Raw genomic sequence first — 24002 nt, forward strand, 5'->3', positions numbered from 1 at the left:
ACATTTTAGTTTTTACAATTTTTTACAATTAAAACGATCCTTCTTTTAATCTTGAATATAAGTGTATCATGATGAGGAAGCTAAATGGTCATGAAATAAACACCTGTGACGCCGCACGAGAAAAGGTACCTATCCCTAAAATAACATTAGGCTCAGTTTTCCGTGCAGTACTCTAAGCCTAATGTTATTTCGGGGATAGGTACCTTTTCTCGTGCGGCGTCCTATTTAATTTTTTTATTGTTTTTTTCGCATAATATTTTATTAATTTTTTATCCCATCAGAGTTGTTATTTATTTTTTTTAAAAAAAATAGCCATTTTGTTCATTTTCACTATTTTTGAAAGTCAATAACTTTCTTCGAGAAAAATAAAAAAATATGCACTGTAAAAAATCTTTTTGGAGATTTTACATTCACAATTTGTATTTCTGTTAAAATTTGTAAAATTACTATATTCAATAAGGTTATGTTACCACATTAAAAAAAGCACTTTTACAATTTTCTGTAAATTTACTACTTTTAAAGTGGGTAATAGGTAGGTGAAACATAATTAGTTGTTGCATCTGTCACCTATTACCCACTTTGAAAGTAGTAAATTTACAGAAAATTATAAAAGTGCCTTTTTTTAATGTAGTAACATAACCTTATTGAATATAGTAATTTTACAAATTTTAACACAAATAAAAATTGTGAATGTACAATCTCCAAATAGATTTTTTACAGTGTGGGGTTTTGAAATTTAATTTCAAGAAAATTTATACGGAAGTTTGTGTTTTTCCAAATGAAGTTATTATTGTGGAATTTATTTATTATAAATAACACCGAAACTTTTGTGAAATGCAAAGAAAATTTTTTCTATATGTAGGAAAAATTAATCTCATTTAAATTGTTGTATATAAGTTATGTCACTGGGGTCGAAATGCGTTATTCTTTTCTTTAAATCAGAAAATTTATAACTATGTCTTACTTAAGGTTATGTGATTGCTATAATTTCACAAATAAATATTCATTGTAAGTTTTCTCGCGCAAAATACTTGAAGGCAGTGTCAGAATAGGAGCAAAAAGGCCAACGCAGAATAGAAACGTAACCGTTATCGCAATCGTGAACGGAAGAATAAAGGTGCTTTTTACCTCCAGTATTTTGGTCAAGCAATCGGCTGGATTCGATTTTCACGGTTGTATCACTGAATTTGATTGGCTCTGACAAATATTAGATTTTCACTGTGAAAATTGAACTTTTTTAGAGCCAATCAAATTTAGTGATTCTCAGTGAAAATTCAATCCAGCCGATTGCTTGACCAAAATACTAGAGGTATAAAAGTATCTTGAGTTAGATAAGGATAGTCATATATAATTGTTGTTCTTCTCTTACTAATTCTTCCGTTTGCAAATGCGATTACGATTCCGATTACGTTGCTATTGTGCTTAGGCCTAAAGGCAGTGCAAGCTCAAAAAAAGCCATAAGTGCAAGAGAGTTAGGTAGTCTAGCTATCTCTCTTGCACTCATGGTTTTTTTTTGGACTTGCACTGTCTTTTGCACCTATTGTAGAACCTCCGTTCATACTTTGAATTAAAATTTTGCCATTTGTGGAGAACTCAAAAATAGTATAACGATTCGTTGTCATGTGAAAAATGTTCATACTTCTCATTTTATAAAGAAAAATTTAAGGGACAAAAATCGGTTTTTTATTTTTTAAAATATGAAGTACCTTTTCAATCATTTTGGCAAAAATATATATATATGTTATATTTCAGGTGAAAGAAAAAAAAATCGTTTCAAAGTAAAAAAAAAACTTTTTTTAGTGCCTTCCTGTGCGAGAATTTGGTCGCCAATTTTTTTTATAGAAATCGGTTCTGCCGATTTTATTTGAAATCATGAAAAAAGAGTTAATTAAATAAAAAAAAATGATGTATACGTATTATAAATATTGATTCAATCAACAGCAGTTTATTAGACATTGATATACAGAAGGTGTTAAGGGTTAGTTTTTGGATAAATATTTTTTTTTTCCACGGCGGCACAACATGCTCACGAAACAATATAGAAACATATTTATAATTACATATATCATTATCATGTCTCTTTGCAATGTTGATTATTAATTTATACTTTTTTCAGGCCAAGATATGTTATACTTTAATTTTCAACGAGCATACAGTACAATTATTGTATGCATATACATATACAATATATATATAGTACATAGCGAACGCGTTCCTATAATATAATATATATATAATTACACATCGTGTACGACATCATACGCGTAAGTATAATCTTATTGACTGGAAGACGTAAGATTTTGTTGTTATTCATGTTACCTTGTACATATATATTATAACAATTCTCTCATCCTCGACGGTGTATACATATTATTTGTACCGGTTTCCTCACTTTAACAATAAACGTAAATATATAATATATATATGTATATTACTGTATGTATATCTATAAGGCTCTACACTGAAAGAAATTTTTCTTCATTCTGACTAATCCAATATTTTATTGGTGATTTTGTTATACTGTCATAATGCGCTTGACTGTATCGCAAACAAAACAGTAGGCTAAAGGCCTGAGCAGAATAAAAACGTAACCGGAATCGTAATCGCAAACGCAACCGGAAGAATGAGTTAGAGAAGGACAAACAATATGTCTATCCTTCTCTAACTCATTCTTCCGGTTGCGTTTGCGATTACGATTCCGGTTACATTCCTATTCTGCGTTGGCCTAACCTTAATTAAGAAACAGTTCAAACATAAGTTTAAAGCTGTTATTACGAGAGTATTCCTTTAAGTGTATTAACAATATACCTAATAAATTAAAAATGTTTATGCATTAATGCATTATTTGTCTTATTGTCAGCACAGACAGTGTAAATGTTTTTTTTTATTTACATACTTATTATTATGAAGGAAAAATACATTCAGAGAACTTGGGTGACATTAATTGCATATTTACATATAATTATTAATTAAAAACTATTTTCAAATATAAAGAACATTATTGTCAAATTATATGCCTATATAAATTGCATTAAATTTTTTGTTTAAAAAGAAAAAGCCTATAATGCTTTCCAAAAATTGTGTATTTTTGAACCCAAGTAGCACGTAATATTACAAAAAATTTCAAAAAACACTTAAAATTATTTGACTGATTAATTCTTATCTTTTTGTGTTTTATCATAAAAAAAACTTTGAAATTTTTATGTATTTCAAATAAACGTGTAATATTACCATGAGGCGGACATTTTAATATTACTGTAATATTACGTGCTACTTGGGAAAGAATTTATTCAAATAAAATAGTATTTTATAATCTAAATTAAACTCGTAAATATATGTTTTATAAAATTTTGATTATAAAATCAAATATTTAAAATCTGTAAAGAAATTTTGTCAATGTAGTTGTAACTTTATGACGTTTTATTTTCACAGCCAACAATATTCTTATTATACTTAAAATCTACATTCTATTATTTTTAAAGCCTTTTAAATTTTACAATACTTAAAAAAAAGGTTGTAGTTTACATTGTTTTTTTTTTATTGGAAAGTAAAAAATGAGAGGAAATCGGTACAATAACATTTCAATATTTCTTTCACATCATAATATATAACTAAAAAAAAATCAAATAATATTTAATAAATAGTAAAGTACTTCAAACAGAATATTACAATTTTTTAAAAATCCTGCTTTTTGTAATTTTAACGAAGACATAATGCGGATTTTCGTTGAAAATTTTTAAATAAGAAAAATTTTTGTGATAAATATATATATAACCAAATTGATTTAATATATTGATTAAAAATATATATATTCCTTTCAAAATATGGTACTTTATAGAATTGTATAGATTGACTTTGATTTAAATTTATGAATTATATAGGATGTTATTTATATGATTTTGGAAACGGTAACATCAACGGTCAACATCAACAAAATTGATCATATATATTATATAGACAATTTACATATGTTTTAAATATAACGTGCTTCCAAAAATACACTACAGGCCATTTTTATTTTGCACGTACCTTATACAGTATAAACTGCGTTGTGGTATATTGTCTGAGTTTCTTTTACTGGACTGTCATTTTTTTTTTAAGCATTTAAAAATTGTTTAAGGTAATCTTTTTCACCTCATGTATAACGGGCATATATATATACACATCAATTTTATATGAACTGATATTAATTATTTTTTTCTATACACTGAAGAAAAAGTTATTTGGTTCAAATTATCGGTTACTTGACTAATTATTAAATAAATATTTATTTATATTAAATAATTATTATTTGAATCAATTAAATTGTATTTGTTTTAAATAAAGAAATTATTGGTTCAAATACAATTTATATTTCTAATCAAGTAAAAATTATTTGGTTCAAGTAAATATTTATTTGATAATAGTCAAGTATGGTGTCCAGCGGTCCTTGAATATCCTTGAATTTTATAACAAAAAATTGCATTATCTCTTGCTTAAATTTTTAAAAAATAAAAATTTAAAACATATAATTGCAATGATTATGATTTATGATTGATTTATCGTCATAATTAAAAAATTATTTTCATAGTTTTTACGCCGAAAGTGGACATAAAAAAAAAAATGATTTTGAACCTTGAAAAATTTTGTAAAGTCCTTGAATTTTCTTTCAAGAACCATTGAACTCAGGAAACCAAGAAATCGATTATTTTTAATCAAATAAATTTGTTTTCAGTGTACTATGCAATTACAACAAATATATACTCTAAAATAAAATCTTTTCAAAATAAAAATCATTATTCTATTGAAATAAAAGACAAATATGGTCTTAAATTAAAAATTAATCCAGTCCTATATCTTATATATGAAAATTAATTTTTTCTAAACAAAAAATTTAAAACTATTCTATAAAATTTGAACAATATCATGTTTGTTATAAATATGTATCAAACGTATATATGTTCAATAAATTATAGAATTTTTTTTTTAATAATAGAATACCTTCTATATGTTATATATTTGTTTTGTATTTACTTATAATTATTTTTTTTTAATTCCACAGTAGTGAATAATTGCAATTAACTACATGAAATCGAATCAATTGATAATTATGATTCAGATTTTTGTTTACCTTGTACTTAAATAAATTCCTTTATTGTGTTTTACATAGGCTCGGTTTGATAGCATAAATAACAAATTTTAACAGGAATAAACAAAAAAAAAAATTGTTCTTCCAACAAGTTCCAGACATTCACTATACATTTTAAAGCGCAAATAAAAACGATTTTTTTCTTTTTCTCATTGAAGGGAATTTTGTTAAAAATGCGTTGAATTTTCAAAAAAAAAAGTAGATATAATGATGTAAAATTAATTATTTATGTGAAAGTATAATTTTAACATATAATTATTTGATAAAACATACTTTCATGGGTTTTGTATTTGTTTATGTTATTGAGGGACTTTCATAAATTACGTAATTTATTTTTCAGAAACTGTTTTGCTACTTTCTCTTTTTCATGATTTAAAAAAAAATTATTTTTTTTTGATAAAAAAACTGAAAAAATATTTTAAGAAAATTTTTAAAAAGATTTTAAAAACTAAAAATTTGTAAAATCATTATAAATTGATAAAATTTGATTTCGTAATATAAAAAATATTAAGATAATATAATTTTGAAAATATTGTTTTCCGAAATTAGTTACGTTATTTATGAATTTAGAAATAGGGTATCACGATACAAAAATGATGGGCTCGGATATTTTTTCCCACATATTTCCATTAGAAATTGTTTCGTATCGATGTTATTTTGAAAAAAAAAATCGTAACCAATATTCTCGCGTGATCAACCTAAATTGATGTCCCCCAAAATATATTTTACTATATTTATATGAATTATATGTATATATTCTTTTCTTTTTATTCATTTTCTTCAAATTCATTAACAATAAACAAATATTTTATATTTTGATGTGTTTTCTTATTTCACATTATATATATATATATATATATATATCTATAAAATGTTTCTCGCAGAAAGTAATAATTTAATAATAAGCAAAAAATATTTCATTTTTGATATAACTTATGAGGTTTAAATTTTGTGTTATTTATAATGAAACAAATCTCTTTTCAATATATTGAATATTAATGAATTTGTATAGATAGTCTCTTATTTATATAACAATAAAAAATAGTTATTTTTTTTAATAGCTTTTAAAATAAATATTCTATATTGCTTTGTCATATTTTATATATAATAAATTTGTTTATCTCACCTTTTTAAAATAGTAATTAGGTATATATTGACTGATGTTAAATTTAAAAACTTATTACAGTGGAACCTCGATTATCCGAACATCTATTATCCGGACCCTCTATTATCCGAACCGAAAAACATTTTATCCGAACTTCTATTATCCGAACTATTTTTTGGTCTCCCGAATTTTAAATTTTATTTTCTCTATTTATTTTATCATTCATATTTTCGCGGGACATTTTGGCAAATTTATGCCAAAAAAATCTTAAAAATTTCCGAATTTTCTGAGTTTTTAATATACATATTATTAATTAATATATATTTACATATATTTATATACACGGAAAAAAAGAAAAAGTAATTTTTACTACTTTCATAGTAAAATTGGACCTGTCCGAAGTTTCTGCGCATCTCTGGCAACTTTTACTCAAAAAATAGTAAAATTTACTATTTTTGTAATAATTTTTACTATTTCTGGAGTAAATTTTACTATTTCTGGAGCAAATTTTACTATTTTTGGAGTAAAAGTTGCCATAGATGCGCAGAAACTTCGGACAGATCCCATTTTACTATGAAAGTAGTAAAAATTACTTTTTCTTTTTTTCCGTGTACTTATGTATATTTAAAAACATATGTAATAAGTTAAATAAATAGTTCAACTGTACATTTTTTTACTTTAATTATAAAAAAAAATTAAAATCTCTATTATCCGAATTTTCGATTATCCGAACCCGGCCTTGCCTAGATTAGTTCGGATAATCGAGGTTGCACTGTATATGCAAGAAGAAATAGTGAAAACGTAATATCAATTTTTTTTTTTGATAAGGCTTTAGATTTTAGGAAAAATGTGTCAGATTAATTATGCATTTTTGAAAATTTTTTTTCGAAAACATATTCTTATAGTGATGAACTGCTTTTTCTTAAATTAAGAAAAATATATTTTTAAACGATAATTTTCCGATTAAATGAGAGAGAGAGAGCTTTACTTGTAGCGATTCTCAGATTATATACCTATAACATATATTTAATTTTCAACTTATAAAGTATATACTTATATGCTGATTGAGAATATTATACGCATCTTTTGCGAACTATTAGAAGCTAATTTAAAATATCTACTATTACAAAGCGCATTATATCTCCACATGCACTTTTTGTTCGCTTCTTACTTTCTTTGATTGGCTGTAAAGACTTCATAAAGACGCCAACACCTACATATATCATCATCGATTTAACAAATTTTTTTTTCTAATATTGCAATGTGCCATAAGAAATGTTAATTTTCATTTTTTATACAGGTACTTAGATACCTATATAATTACAAAACTATAAATTAAACTATTCGACAAAAATGTCTTTTCTTTTTGCCCCTGGAATAGTTTCGAAAAATTTTTTTAAATAAAAATCTGTAAACAAAAATTCTCCAGTAAATGTGGTTTTTGAGAAAATTAGTGTTAAAAAGTCAAAAGTTACAGTACTTTTCATCATTTTCCAAAAATATATTTTTTTAATTAAATCCAATGTTTTAGTAAAAAATAATGTAAAAAATGAACATTAAAAAAATAATTAATAATTAAAGTGAAAATCAAAATCGAATTATATATATTTCAATCCTAAATTTCTATTATAGTTTTAAAAATTATCTTTCTTATTTTCAGTTAAAAATAAATATTATAAAAATGTACGAATTCTTTTGAATGATAATTATTCGAAATTTTTTTAGTTAATTTTTAAAAAAGAATTAAGATAATTGAATACTTTAATTAATTGAAATTTATTTTTGTTATATTAAATGAAAATAATTTAGAATATATTATAAAATATATTCTTATGGAAGAAAAGATTTCTATTTTATATTCTATTTTTATCAATTTATAATTTTTGTTTAGAAAATATAAATGTATTTTGTAATTTAATATGCAACAAATAAATTTTTGTCAAAATTATATTTATTTTTAAATCGTGTTTTATCTTATATTCATTTAAAAAATTCTCAGATACAGTTGTACTTTTTTCCGTGCAGTAAAAATTATATTTTTGAAAATTTTATAAATTTTTTTGAGCCACCATAATATTTAAAAAGAGTTTTTTTTAAACACTTTTTTCAAAAACTAGAAATTTTTCTTTAAAGATTTTTATTTAGCGTGAAAAAATTGATCGAAAGTGATAAATGCTATTCCAGAGGCATTAGTATTAGACAGTGTTAGAATTTAATATTATTATATAGAAAAAAAAATTGTCTAATTTAAAATTAGAAAATTAATTGACAAATGTTGGTATTTCAAAAACTTCTCAATAATAATGCTTTTGTTTATTTAATTTATACTCTTTCTTCTTCATTTCTTATGACTTTTTGCACGTAAACTACCAGTTCACCCATTTATCGGGTAATTGAAATTCTCAGAAAACGAGTAAAATGTAAAATACTATTTATATATATAAATATCCAACAAATAATTATCTAAACAATCAAATCACATTTTATAAAATTTTAAATTATTGCACCTAATTGTAATTTTTTTTTTGAAACTGTCCAAATTATTATATATATATACTATAATAATTAGCAGTATATTCATTCGATGTTCTCAAAATGAAGTTTTTTTATACAAGAAACTTTATATAGAAATAGTTTCAATGATATAGTAATAAAATCATTACTTTTGCTACAAAACAGAAATATTGAAAAAATGATCTTCTTTATATAGAAGAAGCAAAGAACATGTATTTCTAAGATGTACTTTTAAGTGGCAGGTGTATTTTATACTTTGTGGAAAATCGATACACCTGGGTATTGCATTTTTTTTTTGCATATGTTTTATCTTAATATTCGTGGTTGAGATTAATTGGCTTTCAGTGATTTTATACATATTGATATATGACATTTTTCTTATGGTTTTTGTTTACTTGTACGTACCTATTTATATATAGATATTATTTTTTTTTGCAATATATTTCTAGAAATATATGCCATTAAAAAAATGCCATATAACCTTGAGTCACCTGAAAATTTTGATGCGGTCATTATATTTACAGATCATGACCCAATCGATCCATTTCTGCCAATAGGAAATCAACATCAGCTTCTGTTACTGCAGCACTTGATATAATGTTTCTAAAGAAATTTGGTCTTCGATCATCTGGTTGATAACCTACCATCAAAGTACCAGCTTGCATCATTCGACCTTTTAAAATAGGACATATCTGCAAAAAACAAAAAAAAAATTAAATTTAGTTTTGTCTTATTTATACACTGAGAAAAATATGCTATTGAATCAACAGCATTTCTGCCAAAGGTATAAAAATTATTGATTCTAAAGCATATACTACAGAATTTGTAAAATATTATATAGATTCTATAGCACATGCTTTTGAATCAATAATTTTTATACCTTTGGCAGAAATGCTGTTTATTCAATAGCATATTTTTTTCAGTGTATACATAAAACGTCTACGCAGCATAATATCTTTTCTAACTTGTACTTAATAATTAAGACTTGATATCAAAACCATACAAAATTTTTCAAAAAAAATGTTAGATTGGATACAACATAAATGCAGTTATTTTTACATTATAAATATCTACATTCTTATTTTAATTAATTTTATTTTTTTTGAATTGAAAAAATTTTTGTTTGTTTCTTACTTCTGAACACTGAAATTTTTTTTTCTTTTACAAAAAAGATATTATGCCGTGTCGGTTCAGTAATAAAAAAATCTTACTTCTCCTAAGATTTTTTCTCTTTGCGAAGTATGTGGCATGTTACGAACGCGAGATGGCAGGTACCAGAAACATACATTTACTAATTCAGGTTCAAGAATTAAATAAAATTTATCAGACATTTCTTTAATTCGACGAACCATATAATCTGTAAGTTCCATTAGTCGATCCATATGTTTTTCGAAACCATCTGTACCCTATATTAAACAAAATTTTTAACAAAATTGATATACACCTTTATAGAATATAAGATAATAAAATAGTTGTTTTTATCAAATAAAATACCTTGGAACGCCATTGTAACCAAAGTTTGAAGATGTCATTGTGTCGTCCACATTGAATAACTTTGTCGCCAGTATCATATTTTACATCATATAATTTATCAGTCATAAATAAATATTCTGCAGACATTTGGTTGCAACTAATCAGAAGACCCTATAATTTTTAAATCAATTATAATTAATTTCAAAGTATGAATTTTTTTTTTTTTTTTGTAAATTCTTATTTTGTTTTATTTATATGTAGTTTCTTTTCTTATATATTGTCAATCGGAGCTATTACGGTACAAGCTACCCTAATAACACAAGATATCTTGGGATATATTGATAATATCCCGCAGATATCCTAGGGATGTCCTATGGATATCAAAAGGATCTCTTAAGCATATCCAAAAAATCGGCGGTTTGGATATCCTTTGGATATCCCATGGATATCTGAGGATATCCACAGAATATCTTCTGGATATCTCTATAGACTTTCATAAATGTCCTCCAGATATCCCATAGGTATCGTCAGGATATCCCATAGATATCGTCAGGATATCCCATAGATATTGTCAGGATATCCCACATATATTTTCAGGATATTCTCAGTATATCTTCTGGATGTCAAGAAGATATTTTCAGGATACTGTTTTTAAAGTCATTATGAGACTACGAGTGAGAATATTCTATGAATTAAATTTTATATATAAAATAAAATAAAATGCAACTTGTTTTTCGAGAAAGTTGTTTAATTTGAAAAATTATTAACTAATTTTTTTCTCATTCGTGATTCATTTCTTTATTCATATGCTTAATATTGTCAGAAAATAAATTGGCTTTAAACAATATAAATTCTTCCCCGCAAATAACGAATAACTATTAATATTAATTATACATTAAGTGCATGAGTTTATTTAAAAACTTTAAAAAATGCGTTTCAAATCTTCATTTAAAATAAATTAGAAGCTCATAAGATTTTTGTTTTTATTATATATTATTATTTATTATATTAGCTTAACAATTTCAACCTTTAAAAATATATGTTGAGATATTAAATATCCCGTGAATATCTTAAGAATATCACACGGATATCCTGCGATATAATATCCAATAGATATTTTGTGGATGTCTTAGGGATATCCTGTGGATGTCCTGTTGATGTCCCACAGACCGGCGGATTGGATATCCCATTGATATCCAAAGATATCCTGGGGACCATTCTGGGATATCGACCATTGATATGGATATCCTATGGATATCCTTTTGTTATGAGGGTAGTTTTTCATTTGTAAAATATTCATTTCGAAATGTTAAAATTTGTCACCTAGCTGTAATTACAGTTTGACATTTTGGCAAGAAAGTAACTGTAATGTTATTAGTAAATTCGGTTTTAGAAATCATAAAAAAATTTATAATAAGACGAAAACATTTTGTTGAAAATTGGGAAGTTTTGTAAAAATTTACACAAATCATAAAATTCACATGTTTAAAATTTAGTTATTAGTTATGACAATATATACTCGATGAGCTAATTTTTTATTAAATGTTTTAGAAAAAGTGTCTAAAACTGAAAATCTACAATTTGCAAGGTACAAATATTAAAAATAATTATTATACGAAAATTTATTTCCTAATAAGTAAAAAAAAACTTCGGTGCTTCGATTTTTACTGAGGTTTTCGGGGTCACTAATTACGAATCCGAAGACAGTTTTTCAAAATTTAAAATGTCGGATCCAATATGGCGGATAAATTTTTTAAAATTCATCGAATTTGCTTGAAATTTGTTACTCGGGAGTTATCAGGGTCACTAATTACGAATCCGATGTCAGGTTTTCAAAATTTAAAATGGCGGATCCAATATGGAGAATATGAATTTTTTAAAACTCATCTGATTTGCTTGAAAATTGTAACACAGGGATTTTTAAGGTTGGCTAATTACGAATTCGATGTCAGTTTCTTTAAAATTTTAAATTGCAGATCTAATATAGTGAATGAATTTTTTAAAATTCATCGAATTGGCTTGAAACTTATCAGATAAATTTTTGAAAAAAGTTACATTTTAATAAAACTTGGTATTTAAGATATTTTGAAGTCACTGATTGCAAGTTTCAAGCAAATACGATGTAATTTTAAAAAAATTCAGCCGCCATATTTGGTCTACCATTTAAAATTTTAGAAATCTGACTTTAAATTTGTGTTAAGTTCGTAAAAGTATACAAATAGGAAGTGTATTTTGTATATTTTCTATTGATTTTATAGTAAAATGTATAATTCTTGAATTTTTAAAAATATAATTCCTAAAATGGTTTTTTATTTTTATTTAGCAATAAGAATACTTGGACTAGAGTTAGTAATTTAAAAATTTAAGATAACCCGGCAAAAAGAAATCGATTAAATAAATGAATTAAAACGACTACAAATATCGTGGAATTTCAAACGCTTTCAATCCAATAATGTATAATGTCGATTTTGAACTTTCACGTTTTAATTCCTTTGGAGGGCATTCATGTGGATACATGTAAATTCTCTTTTAATTCCTGATGAAAATCGCACACATTTTAATTCCGATACGTTAGCGAGAATTAAAATCAGTTAAATCCTGTTTTATATCTTAAAAATTTGAAACCAATTAAATTCCGTTTAAAACGTAAAAAATACTAGCAATTTAATTCATTTTAATCAAAAGGAATTAAAACGGATTAAAATGTTTGGAAATATGATTATTTAACTTTAGCATAATGGTTTTACCTCTTCTTGCCGGGTTCAAATATTTAAATACTTGTTTAAAAGTTATTATGATTTTAATGAATTTATGATTTACATTAAAGGATTAAGAAATAGTATTTTTTGGAATTGAAAGTTTTTTAATTTGCGTATCAAATGCAGAAAATTATGGAATTATATTTGCCAAAAACAGTTTGTGTAACGGGTCAATAAGAAGATTCGCACGTGCGCAGTGAATATCAAGCAGAACAATATTGAGATTCTAAAATGGCTGTCATATTGCATTATGAAATAGCCATTTTATAATTTTGTTAAATGAAAATAATTAACCTTACATTAAAAAGAAAAAAATATTTCAGTAAAAATAAGTTTGAGGATTGTGAGGTAAAAGATTTCAAAAGCAACCAAATTTTTTATATATTGATAATAATATAAATAAATGCAAATTTTAATTTATCTTTGATGCATATTAAAGATTCTTATCTATATATATATAGATGACAAAAATTTGTATACACGGAATTGAAAAGAAGATTGACGTCATGTAATATATTTATTATTGATCATTCTTTTTTCATAGAAGATTGATTTCTGAAAATGGAGAAAATTTGCAAAAAAAAAGAACGTTCCTCAAAACATTCTTAGGGTGAACAGCAGCCGGTGTACGGAATTTTAATATCTGGAGGGGAAGAACCGAATAGCAATAACTAAACTCCGAAGGGGATGTACCCTCTACTCCCCACTATACACCGAGCTAGCAACATATGTTATCTCTTAGCTTAATTAAATTCCTGCAGTGTCCCGTTTGCGAAGTTGCGTTTGCAAACGTTTTGGAATGTCACTACCACGTCATCGCTTTCGGGGCCGAGGAGGCCGATATGTAAAGAATTTGACCTAAACAGTAATTTTTCTTTTTTCAACGAAAATTTCTTATCAATCAAATTTTTCACTAAACGCATATACATAATCAATTCGATACGGATTTACGGAATTTGGGGTAGTGAAAAATTATTGTATTGTAAAAAAGAGCAACGTCAATTTGAAATAATTTTTTATGTTTAGGGTGATTATAGAAGAAAATCGGGATATTATACCTCCACTTTTTGATTTTTTACACCTACTTTTTTTTCAAAAATTTTACGCATGAAAAAGTAGGATATAAAAAAAGACGCATGTCTTTAAATCAGAACGTTTGGTCACCCTATTTATTTTTATAATTTTAACTGTTCCAGTTGAATAATGATAAGTTGGAGAGATTTTAGTTTCAAATTTTGGAAAATTGCTGCTCTATATGTAACAAATTTATAAAGAAACGTTAAAATTTTGTTTACTCTCTATAATAGGACATTTTGGATATTTTCACTTTCTCTTCTATTAATTTTAATATTCACTTTCATTTCCACTAATTAGAAATTAGTAAAAATGAAAATAAGGCTGTTTCCACAATAGCTTAATCGAATCGTCTTATTTTTAGGACAAGACAATGCGCACGCATCTATTGCCAACTGTCGATAAAAAATTTATGCGATGCGCGCGCATTGTCTTCAAAACGATTCGATTACGTTATTGTGGAAACAGCGTGAAATTGAGAAAAAAAATTAGAAGCAGGGAAAGTGAAAATTATAATTAGTTGAAGGGTGTACTGAGTATGTTTAAAGTCGTATAAATTTATTAAAATTATTACTACTTACATCTTCTTTAAAGTGAATAGTAGAACACTGTAATAAGGCTCCCATCAGTTTATGAGGATTCCAGGTTACCGAATCAGCCCTGAAATATAATATTAATTTTTAATTATTTTCCAATGATTCACAAAACTTTTTTTAGATTATAAAAATGAAAACAATTATTTTGACAGCAAGAAAGGTACTATGCCAACTAAAATGACAGCGCTAAATTTAAAAACATATTAATTTCATTATTATTCAAGTACCTAAATTCCGTTCATGATCATTTTGAGTATTCGATACCCAACTCAAAATGAGTCTAAATTTTTTCTGTATACATAAACTTCATCTTTTAATCCACTATGTATAAGAAATGTCAAACTAAAATATATATATATATATATGACAAGTAAAACATTTGGTGGATTTATAGATAGACATATTAGAGATATATAAAGATGACAGGTCAAAAAAAAGAGTGTGCCAAGATGACTGAAAAAGCCGATCAGCCTCAGCTGGTCGTCAAACCCTCATCCACTCCCACGGGAGGTAATAGGGGATAAAATATGAGTTATCTTTGCCTGTTACCAGGAGGGTCTATCAATTCGAGAGTAGCTATTAATATAGCTGCGGGATCGGATTTATATCCCGTCGTGCTTATAGTCACACCCTTGTGGTAAATTTTATAACCCTTCCTACTGACACTGTCACTTTTATTCAATATATTATACTAATTATCAATTTCTAAACACAAGAATAATATTTATTATCTATGGGCAAATCCACGGAACCAATCGATTTTATATAACTTTTTTTTCATTTTAGAAATATCCTATTAATTATTTTAATATTTCTACTAAAATCGGTTATAAAATATCTCTCAGAACCTATTGGATTAAGAAAATTAAATAAACTTGAAAGTACAAGTTTTGAGTGCCTTGTTTAGAATGGGAGCATGTAAATTTCACTTGGAAATTCAGTAGAAAGTCCGAAATATGTAATTTATCATTTTGTATTTTTGACACCTGCATCACCCTGCTTTTCTCTATTCTAGTTCCCAGCCATGTATCGAAAAAAAGCTACCATTCCCTGCAAAGTGTCACAATTCGGAGGTGCCACTGATTATTTTATATTTTTAATGTCAACAAGATTTTGACATGATTCTTAACTTAAAAAATTATTTTTCATGTATTATTTTTAAATAAAAATCTAATATAATATTTTATTGCAGCGATCATTCAATTGCAATTTTATAAATTGAAGCTTTTTGCTTTTGAAAAAACGAAAAACTTAAATGTGCCATTAGAAGTAAAGGAAATATTACAATAAATGTAAAAAGTGCAAGTATGTGCCTGAAAATACATTAAATGTTTAATGTATTTTTTATTTTTCATTGATGTAGTTTTTTTTTTAAATTTATAGACTAAATAATAATTTAAACAAATGAAAATTCATCTGAAAGAAAATTTTATGCAATGAAATTCTACCCAATAAAAATTTTTGAAAATGCCTATTATGTTAAATGAAAATTCAAGCAAATAAAAATTTTGACAAATAAAAATTCTGTGAAGTGAAATTTCGGTTATATAAAAATTCTGTAATATAGAAAATCGTTTTAATGAAAATTCTGCAAAATACTAATTCGAAAAAATAAAAATTCGGCTCAATAGTGATTATGACAAATGAAAATCCATAAAATGAAAATTCTAACTAATGATGTTTAGAACATAATCATGTATCTCACCAAATAAATGATTTTGTTCATTTGAACGTTCAGAACTTCAGGAACATAAAAGTGGAATACTCTGTCATTTGTTATATTTTCATACTTGTATCGAAATTAGTAGCAGTGATTATAGATTATTGGTTAATTATTGGTTAAAGATGATCGATAATGAAAAATTGTTATTCAAAAAGGAATAACAAAAGAAAAAGCGATAGTTTTGATGAAACTTTGAATCAAATTTTTTTATTTTTATAGTAAGTGAAAATCTAACAATTCTGTGGATTTGTCGATTATTAATCTTCAAATGTTTTTTCAGTATGATAAATGAATTTTCGCCAAAAAAAACCTCTCTGAAGTCTTTTACTCATAAAATTTTTTCAGCACTAAAGGAAAATGGTTCACACAAAAAGATTATTATTCCTGAATATATTTATAACATATACATTTATGAATAAAATGTATGCATGTAATTTGAAATTTTTTTTACAGTTCTAAAGTTAAATCGTATAAGGTGTCGTGAATTTGTCCATATTATATTGGTTCTACAGAAACGCATCAAAGTTGGTGTCAAATTGGATGACCATTTTTGGGATGGTTTTAAGTACAGTATACTCAATTATTTATGCAAGATTGAAGTAGGGTAAGAATAATAACTTTCGTATTATGCATATATTAAAATATTACAGGTATATGCTTATAGCTTTATATTTTATGAGCGGGCTTTGTATTAAATGACAAATGTTATCGATACATGGCAACTGACATATACGCGAAATTCGACCCTTCTGCTTATTGACATTACAGCTGCAGCGAGGGTTCTGATTTCTAGTACTGCAAAAGTGATTTGTGTCACAAACAGGCGTTTACCATTAATCGTTACACAGTGCTCTTCTCAATAAATAACGCGAAAGCATCACAAGCATTAGTTGTGCCATAAACAGGACTTTCTTTGCTCAATAGAAAATTTTTCTAACAATTTTTCTTTGTTCGAGAATTTTCTTTTTTTGTCACAGAACATCGCATGTAAAAAGTGATATCCTTTTTGTTATAACAAATGTTACAATTCAGAAGAGTTAGTTTGAAGTTATTTTTCAAGAAGTAAAAATATTGTGGGTTAATCTTTGTAAAGTTGGATACATTTCTTTTTATGTTGTATATGAACAAAAGATAAAAAGAATTTTTCAGAATTGTTCTATCTTGAATGGAGATATTTTTCAATTGACATTTTGTATATAACGATTATGATACTTTTGTTACATAAAGCAATCGAATAGACTTTTTGCTTTTAAAATCAAAAAAAAAAATTTGTATTCCTTATATTGAAAAGAAGGAAACAAGAGTAATGAAGATAGAGCCGATGAGCGAATCCCTTTGTATGAGTTTAATCCAGCATTGTCAAGGCATGGGCTTTATTTCCAACTTGTGAGCAGCGCTGCAATTCTGTGTCGTGGCAATAAGAGCAGAGTTCTGTTCTGCAAATGCGCTCCAGGGAACAGATCCAGCTGTTGTTCTTCCTTTGGACTTGTGTCTTTTGCTCCTCCGCTTGCCATTTTAATCACGACCTTCAGGAAGGAAGTTCTTTACATGATGTACAGTCTAATGTAAAATGATTTTTTTTTCGCAAAAAATTTTGCAATACAAATAAACTGTACACCATTTTTATATCTGTGTTTTTTTTAGGTGATTGAGTTAATAAAACAAAATTTAAAAGAGTTTTTATGAAAAGTAATCAGAATGATGATATACTTATTAGATATATAGTATTGTTCTAAAATCGTCGAAAATTGCTCTCAAGAGACTCTTACACCCCAGCACTTTTGGGTCAGGAATTGTCTACACTCAAGTTCCAAGTAGGGGAGCGCAGATGCGCCCGGATGCAAATCGTGGATTAATCTCGCCAACCCCATTGAAATCTCGTCCCTATTTCAGGTTTGCCTCCTGCCCTCGTATATACTAAGTTGGAAGGGCTGGAAAATGTGAAAGTTGGCATGTGGTGTGGACAGGAGTCAGTCTTTTCAATCCCTTTTGTATCGCACATTACAACACATTCCCAATAGCCTAAGGAAACTCCTACAAAACGTATTGTAACATCTAAATTACTATCTTCGATTCAAGTTTTATTAACTGTTTCTCAGAGTTTAGAAAAAAAAGAGGAACTGATTAGATTCTTCTGATTAGATATAAAGAATAAAATTTTCATTTAATTTTCCAAAGATTTCAGAACAATTCGAGTTTTTAAGATAATGGTAGTCTTAAGGGCTAAAAAGTTCCTTCATCCAAGTATATATACGGTGGCACTTTCTTTAATCGCGGTTTATGTCGACGATCCATTATGTCCTGACTGACTTAAAGTTTCCCTGAGATTTTCACCAACACCCTCGCTCATTTTCATGTAAAGCTATTTTCCTGTGAGTCGATTGAAACGATCCACCTTGCGCCACCACTCGGAAACCACTGTATTGATTTTACTCTGGAAACCCTATACTGTACTCCTGGCACTGTATTTTTCGATGGATTCCATCAAAATAAGCCCCAATAAACTATAAAACTTAGGGATTAAGCTCGCACTCACACGTCCCCTTATATATATATATATGTATATAGGGTTCGAGAGATTTTCGAAATGTTCATATGTAACTGTCATTTTCAAACATAATCATGTTTAAATATCTTATACTCAATAACTATTCAAACTTTATAATGAAAGTGTCTTTAGTTTCTCACACTTACCGTTCAATACCTGTCAATTGGGGATGTCTGTGTTTCCTGGATAAAAGCAGTCCACCACCCCAAGCCGCCTAAAATCAAAAGAAAATTATTTTTAATAAATTAAAATCTGAAAAAAACATTTTTAAATTAATTTATATGATAATTGAAGTAATTTTAAATAAAGATATTGCGATAAATGTGTAAGATACATTTTCATGTATAGGAACTTTGACAGTTGCTATTTTCAAAATTCCCCTCAAATTGTTAGGGATGTCACGATAAAGCCTGTTGCTTCTCACATTTATTATTAATGCTAAGACTCTTACGCGTTTGGCGTTTACATCCCAGAGTTAAACTGCTGTATAAGTACTATAGATTTGAATGTCATTACTTTATACTTTTCGTTAATCTATCCCTTAAGACTCCTTAGATAAATATCAAGCACTAGGAATCTTATCAACTTGCTTTTAAATATTTAAAAGAATTATTAATTAATAAAAACAGGTTTAGAAAGAAAATGATCAATGATGATTTGAACAAAGTGTAGAAATCAAATCAGAAAGTATTGTTTGCTACGCAGATTATAAAAATCATTAGTTAAAATTTTAATTTTTTGAATTTGGACAAAATTTGTTTAAAAGAATTCAAAAAATGAATTTATTCAGCAAAATTCTTAATCAATCAAATTTTATGTGATTCGAATGTTTAAATACCAAAATTTCCAATTCACCGAATTTTTATTTCTAAGAATTGTTATTTGATAGAATTCTTAAAACGACGAATTTTCATTTGTCCGAAATTGTAAATGTCAGAACAACAAATGAACAGAATGATTTCGGTGCGATTTTTAAAATTTACCAATCACGAGATTGATACTTTTCTGATTGGTCAATTTTAAAAATCGTGTTGAAATTATTCTGTCGATTTTTTGTCCGGACCTTTTCAACTTCAGACAAATGAAAATTTGTCAAAGAATTCTATGAAATAACAATTCTTAGAAATAAAAATTCGGACAAATTAAGATTCGGTGAATTGGAAATTTTGGTATTTAAAAATTCCAATCACATAAATTTTGATTGAATGAGAATTATGCTAAATTAATATTCGGTAAAATTAGAATTCTTTTAACTAAAAATTTGAATAAAGAGAAATTATATAAAATGAAAATTCTGCTAAATAAAAAATTCGATACCTAAAAATTCTATTAAGTAAAAATTCGTTTAAAAAGAAATTCTGTCAAACTGCTAATTCGAAAAATGAAAATTCATCTAAAAAAAAATTATACCAAATAAAATTCTTTAAATAAAAATATACTTACGTCGACATGTAACCATAATTTGTATTTATGACAAATATCAGCAATTTCAGATATAGGATCGAAGGCTCCAATTACTGTTGTACCTGCGGTGGCACTTACAAAAAATGGTATGTGACCTTTGGCTTTGCGTTCTAAAATTAATTCTTCAAGTTTTGATGGAATTAAACGACCTCGTTCATCGCTTGGTACCATAACACAATTGTCAGTGCCTAAGCCACAAACCGAAGCGCAGGATTTTACAGAATAATGACACTGTCAACAAAAAAAACGAAAATCATCATAAAATTTTTGTTTTCGCAAACTATTAACCTTTTGCCATTCATAAACTAACATATGACATTTTTTTGGCGTTAGCAACAATTTGTTATGTACACTCGTGGCCAGATATGCCTTTACACTTTTTTGTCCTTTTCTAACGCACATGTTGTCATGGCAACATGTGTGTTAGAAAATGACAAAAAAGTGTATCATTTAGGTAATATATATACGCAGAAAACCTCAATTTACCCATCCCTGATTATCAACACAAGCACATCGGCTTTTCTTATAATTGGGAAAGTTTCCATTGTCCCCACTAGCCATTTGTTATAATTCTTGTCAACTACCGCACTCTGCTCTAGTGACAATTTAGTGACTTTATAGTAACTTTTAATTTTAACAATAAAATCACTAAATGTGCTTCAATACCTCCGGTATTTTGGACGAGTGAATCGACAGAATGGTTTTTCACGGCGGCCGTGAAAATTCACACCTCTGAATGTGATTGGCTCTATTTCCAGTTCCATTTTCACGGAGTTTTTAGTAAACCGAATCACAATTCAATGGCGTGAATTTTCACGGCCGTGAAAAACCATTCTGTCAATTCACTCGTCCAAAATATCAGAGATATAAAAGCACCTTTATTTTTACCAGATCAGGGTGCGGTAGTTAATGAGAATTATGAAAATGTGGGGACAATGGAAACCTTCAATTGGTTGTTCACCCAGAAAAGACTCTTGGATAAATTTCGTAACACACATGAACGGCAAAAACGGTTAATTTTAATGAATTGGCAAATTGTTAATTATTTTTCTTACTTGATCAGAAGTGAACATCACAAGCTGACCGCCGACTGTCGCAAGGCCTCGCTCTTTGTACTGAGGAAACATTTTATGTCTGGCAGCAAGAAAAGCGTATAGATTGCTAATGGATCCTCCTGGCGCTAGAATTGAATCACCAGTATTCCAGCCAATAAGTTCACGCATTTTTTGTAAAACCACATTTTCCATAAGAATAAAAACAGGAGCTATTTCATAGGTAAACATATTTGTATTTGCAGTTGCAGTAAGCCATTCACCAGCCATAGACACAAGATCTAGACCACAGGAGAGTTGATTGAAAAAATGAGGATGTCCTGTGAATCAAAGAAGAAAAAAAACCAACTATAGGTATAGCAAATATATTTTGACCTCCGTCAAATGTGTGACAAAGTTAAAAATTACAATTTTCCAATTGCATAAATGCTGTCTTTCCGGTTTGACGGTATTTTGAAAAGTCGTGACACTTCTATACACAGAAAATTATAAGGTATTAAAATAAGCTGCAACGCTTATTATTTTAATACCAAAATAGATTAAAATAAGCAAAATTGGATTAAAATAATAAGCGTTGCAGCTTATTTTAATGCCTTTTAATTTTCTGTGTAATAATTAGTTCGTGGCATATGGTGTATAAAGGCCTGAGCAGAATAGAAACGTAACCGGAATCGTAATCGCAAACCCAACCGGAATAATGAGTCAGAGAAGGACAAACAATATGTCTATCCTTCTCTAACTCATTCTTCCGGTTGCGTTTACGATTACGATTCCGGTTACGTTTCTATTCTGCTCAGGCCTTTACATCATACGACATAAACGAATAAAATTATTATAGAAGTGTCACGAATTTTCAAAATTTCAACAAACCGAAAGAATAGAATTTAAGGCCTAAGCAGAATTAAGTATACGAGTACAGGAAATATTAGATAGAAAAGGACATTATTCCCGTTTTGTATACTTGATTCTGCTTAGGCCTTTGTGCAATTGGGTGTATAACTGACACACCTCATTAGTTTTCGATATATGTACCGAAAAAAATAGATACGATTTTTCGGCAGAGAATTTAAAATTAAATTATAATATTTCTGAAAAATATAATGGTATGAAGAAAAATGTTGAATAAATAATTGTAATACATAATAAACTGAAAATTAATTTATATTCTTCATTCCATATTATATTTTTCAAAATTATAATATTCTTTTGAATTCTCCGTCTAAAAATCGTATCTATTTTTTTTTTTTGATATACCGAAATCCGACCGATTCACAAATATTGAATAGGTTTTTATTTCCTGGGTAAATAATATTTTTCAGCTAAAAAGACATTCACTAATGTCTGTTCATTAACTTTTAATTAACTCCTAATTAAATAACACAATTAAACTGAATAAAAGAGTTTTTTTCATTCCAATTTAATTTAGCATATTCGCAAAAAAATTTTATGGCATTCTCTTATTGTTCTTTTGCAGTAACCTCAAAAGCAGTTACTTTAATTAGCCCTGAAATGTGCATCATAAATCACAGTTGAAAATCCATTAGGAAATGCCAAATGCAGTGAAAAATAAATTTCATAATTAATGGTTTAGATAGAATGTACAGCACGCGCCAAACAATTAGAGCAGCATTCAGTTATTGTTTAAAATTTTTGCTTGAAGCTAAAAGTTGAAGGCGCAAGAGGGAAAAGAGCTTTAAGCTCTGACGCTGAGTATGTTGTCATTCGCTCGACTGAACATCGCGCGCGGATCAAACCTAATGCTTCTGTTTGATGGGACCTGGCCCTTCATGTAACTTGGAGGGGAATAGGGCTTACGCCTTCCTTTCTCATATACCGGGTGTCCTGGATTACGTGATTCGGTCAAGTATGCATTTGACGAATAATCCATTAAAATCGTAGTAGGGGACGTTTGCTCTTACATTAGTCGCATGAACGAAACTTCCAGATTATGTCTCAATTTGGCCTATATATATATATATTTCAAACATAATCTATAGAAACATTAAACCAAATTTTCCTCATTTAAACAACGAGATTTGATTTATAACATTGATTTCCCTGAAAGATAGAGTGCACCCAGTAAAAGTAATCAAATCTTCATTTTAGAGGAGTTTTCTCATTTCAATGCAATTTTGAAAAAGGAATTTTTTTCAACAAATCAGCTGCTACAGATGTCCAATTATTTTCTGTTCATTAATTTTCAAACACGCTTGTAACTTTGGTAAATTGTTGCCACATATTTTATTTATTTATTTTATTTATTACAGAGTGTTCAGCGGACCTTGAAATCCGTGAAAAGTCTTTGAATCTATTTTAAACCTTGAAATTCTTGGATTTTTATAACAAAACCTTGAAAATAATTTGTTACTCTTATCTGACAATTGGATTGTTAATAAAGAACTATAATATATCTGGTATAAAATTCTAAATTTCAATTTTTTATTAAAAATACAAATAGCGATCAATTTTATAAATATTGGTAAAATATAAACTTTATATATACATCAATCGATTTGTTTTGATGTCAAGAAAATCTCTGACAAAATTTATTAAAAATTTTCATAAA

The 24002-nt window shown here is 27.3% G+C and overlaps 1 protein-coding gene across 3 annotated transcripts in view; it reads right to left on the reverse strand.

The window, feature by feature from the left end:
• Nucleotides 1-3470: 3470 nt before the first annotated feature.
• LOC127279846 (glutamate decarboxylase) overlaps nucleotides 3471-24002 on the reverse strand; it is a 67486-nt gene continuing 46954 nt past the window's right edge. For 2 of the 3 annotated variants that reach the window (XM_051302469.1, XM_051302471.1), the window contains 7 exons: nucleotides 21440-21756; nucleotides 20364-20615; nucleotides 19067-19134; nucleotides 14635-14713; nucleotides 10242-10391; nucleotides 9959-10153; nucleotides 8213-9439 (listed from right to left, as the gene is read on the reverse strand). In XM_051302469.1, the coding sequence (XP_051158426.1) occupies nucleotides 9266-9439; nucleotides 9959-10153; nucleotides 10242-10391; nucleotides 14635-14713; nucleotides 19067-19134; nucleotides 20364-20615; nucleotides 21440-21756 (1235 nt within the window). In that variant the 3' untranslated portion in view covers nucleotides 8213-9265. Of the gene's footprint in view, nucleotides 7447-8212; nucleotides 9440-9958; nucleotides 10154-10241; nucleotides 10392-14634; nucleotides 14714-19066; nucleotides 19135-20363; nucleotides 20616-21439; nucleotides 21757-24002 lie in introns of those variants that run through there. The other variant, XM_051302470.1, reaches the window with a different exon arrangement.

Source organism: Leptopilina boulardi, unplaced genomic scaffold (genome assembly GCF_019393585.1).
Source record: "Leptopilina boulardi isolate dan_hultmark-lab unplaced genomic scaffold, ZJU_Lbou_2.1 LbouV2_223, whole genome shotgun sequence".
Taxonomy (NCBI): Eukaryota; Metazoa; Arthropoda; class Insecta; order Hymenoptera; family Figitidae; genus Leptopilina; species Leptopilina boulardi.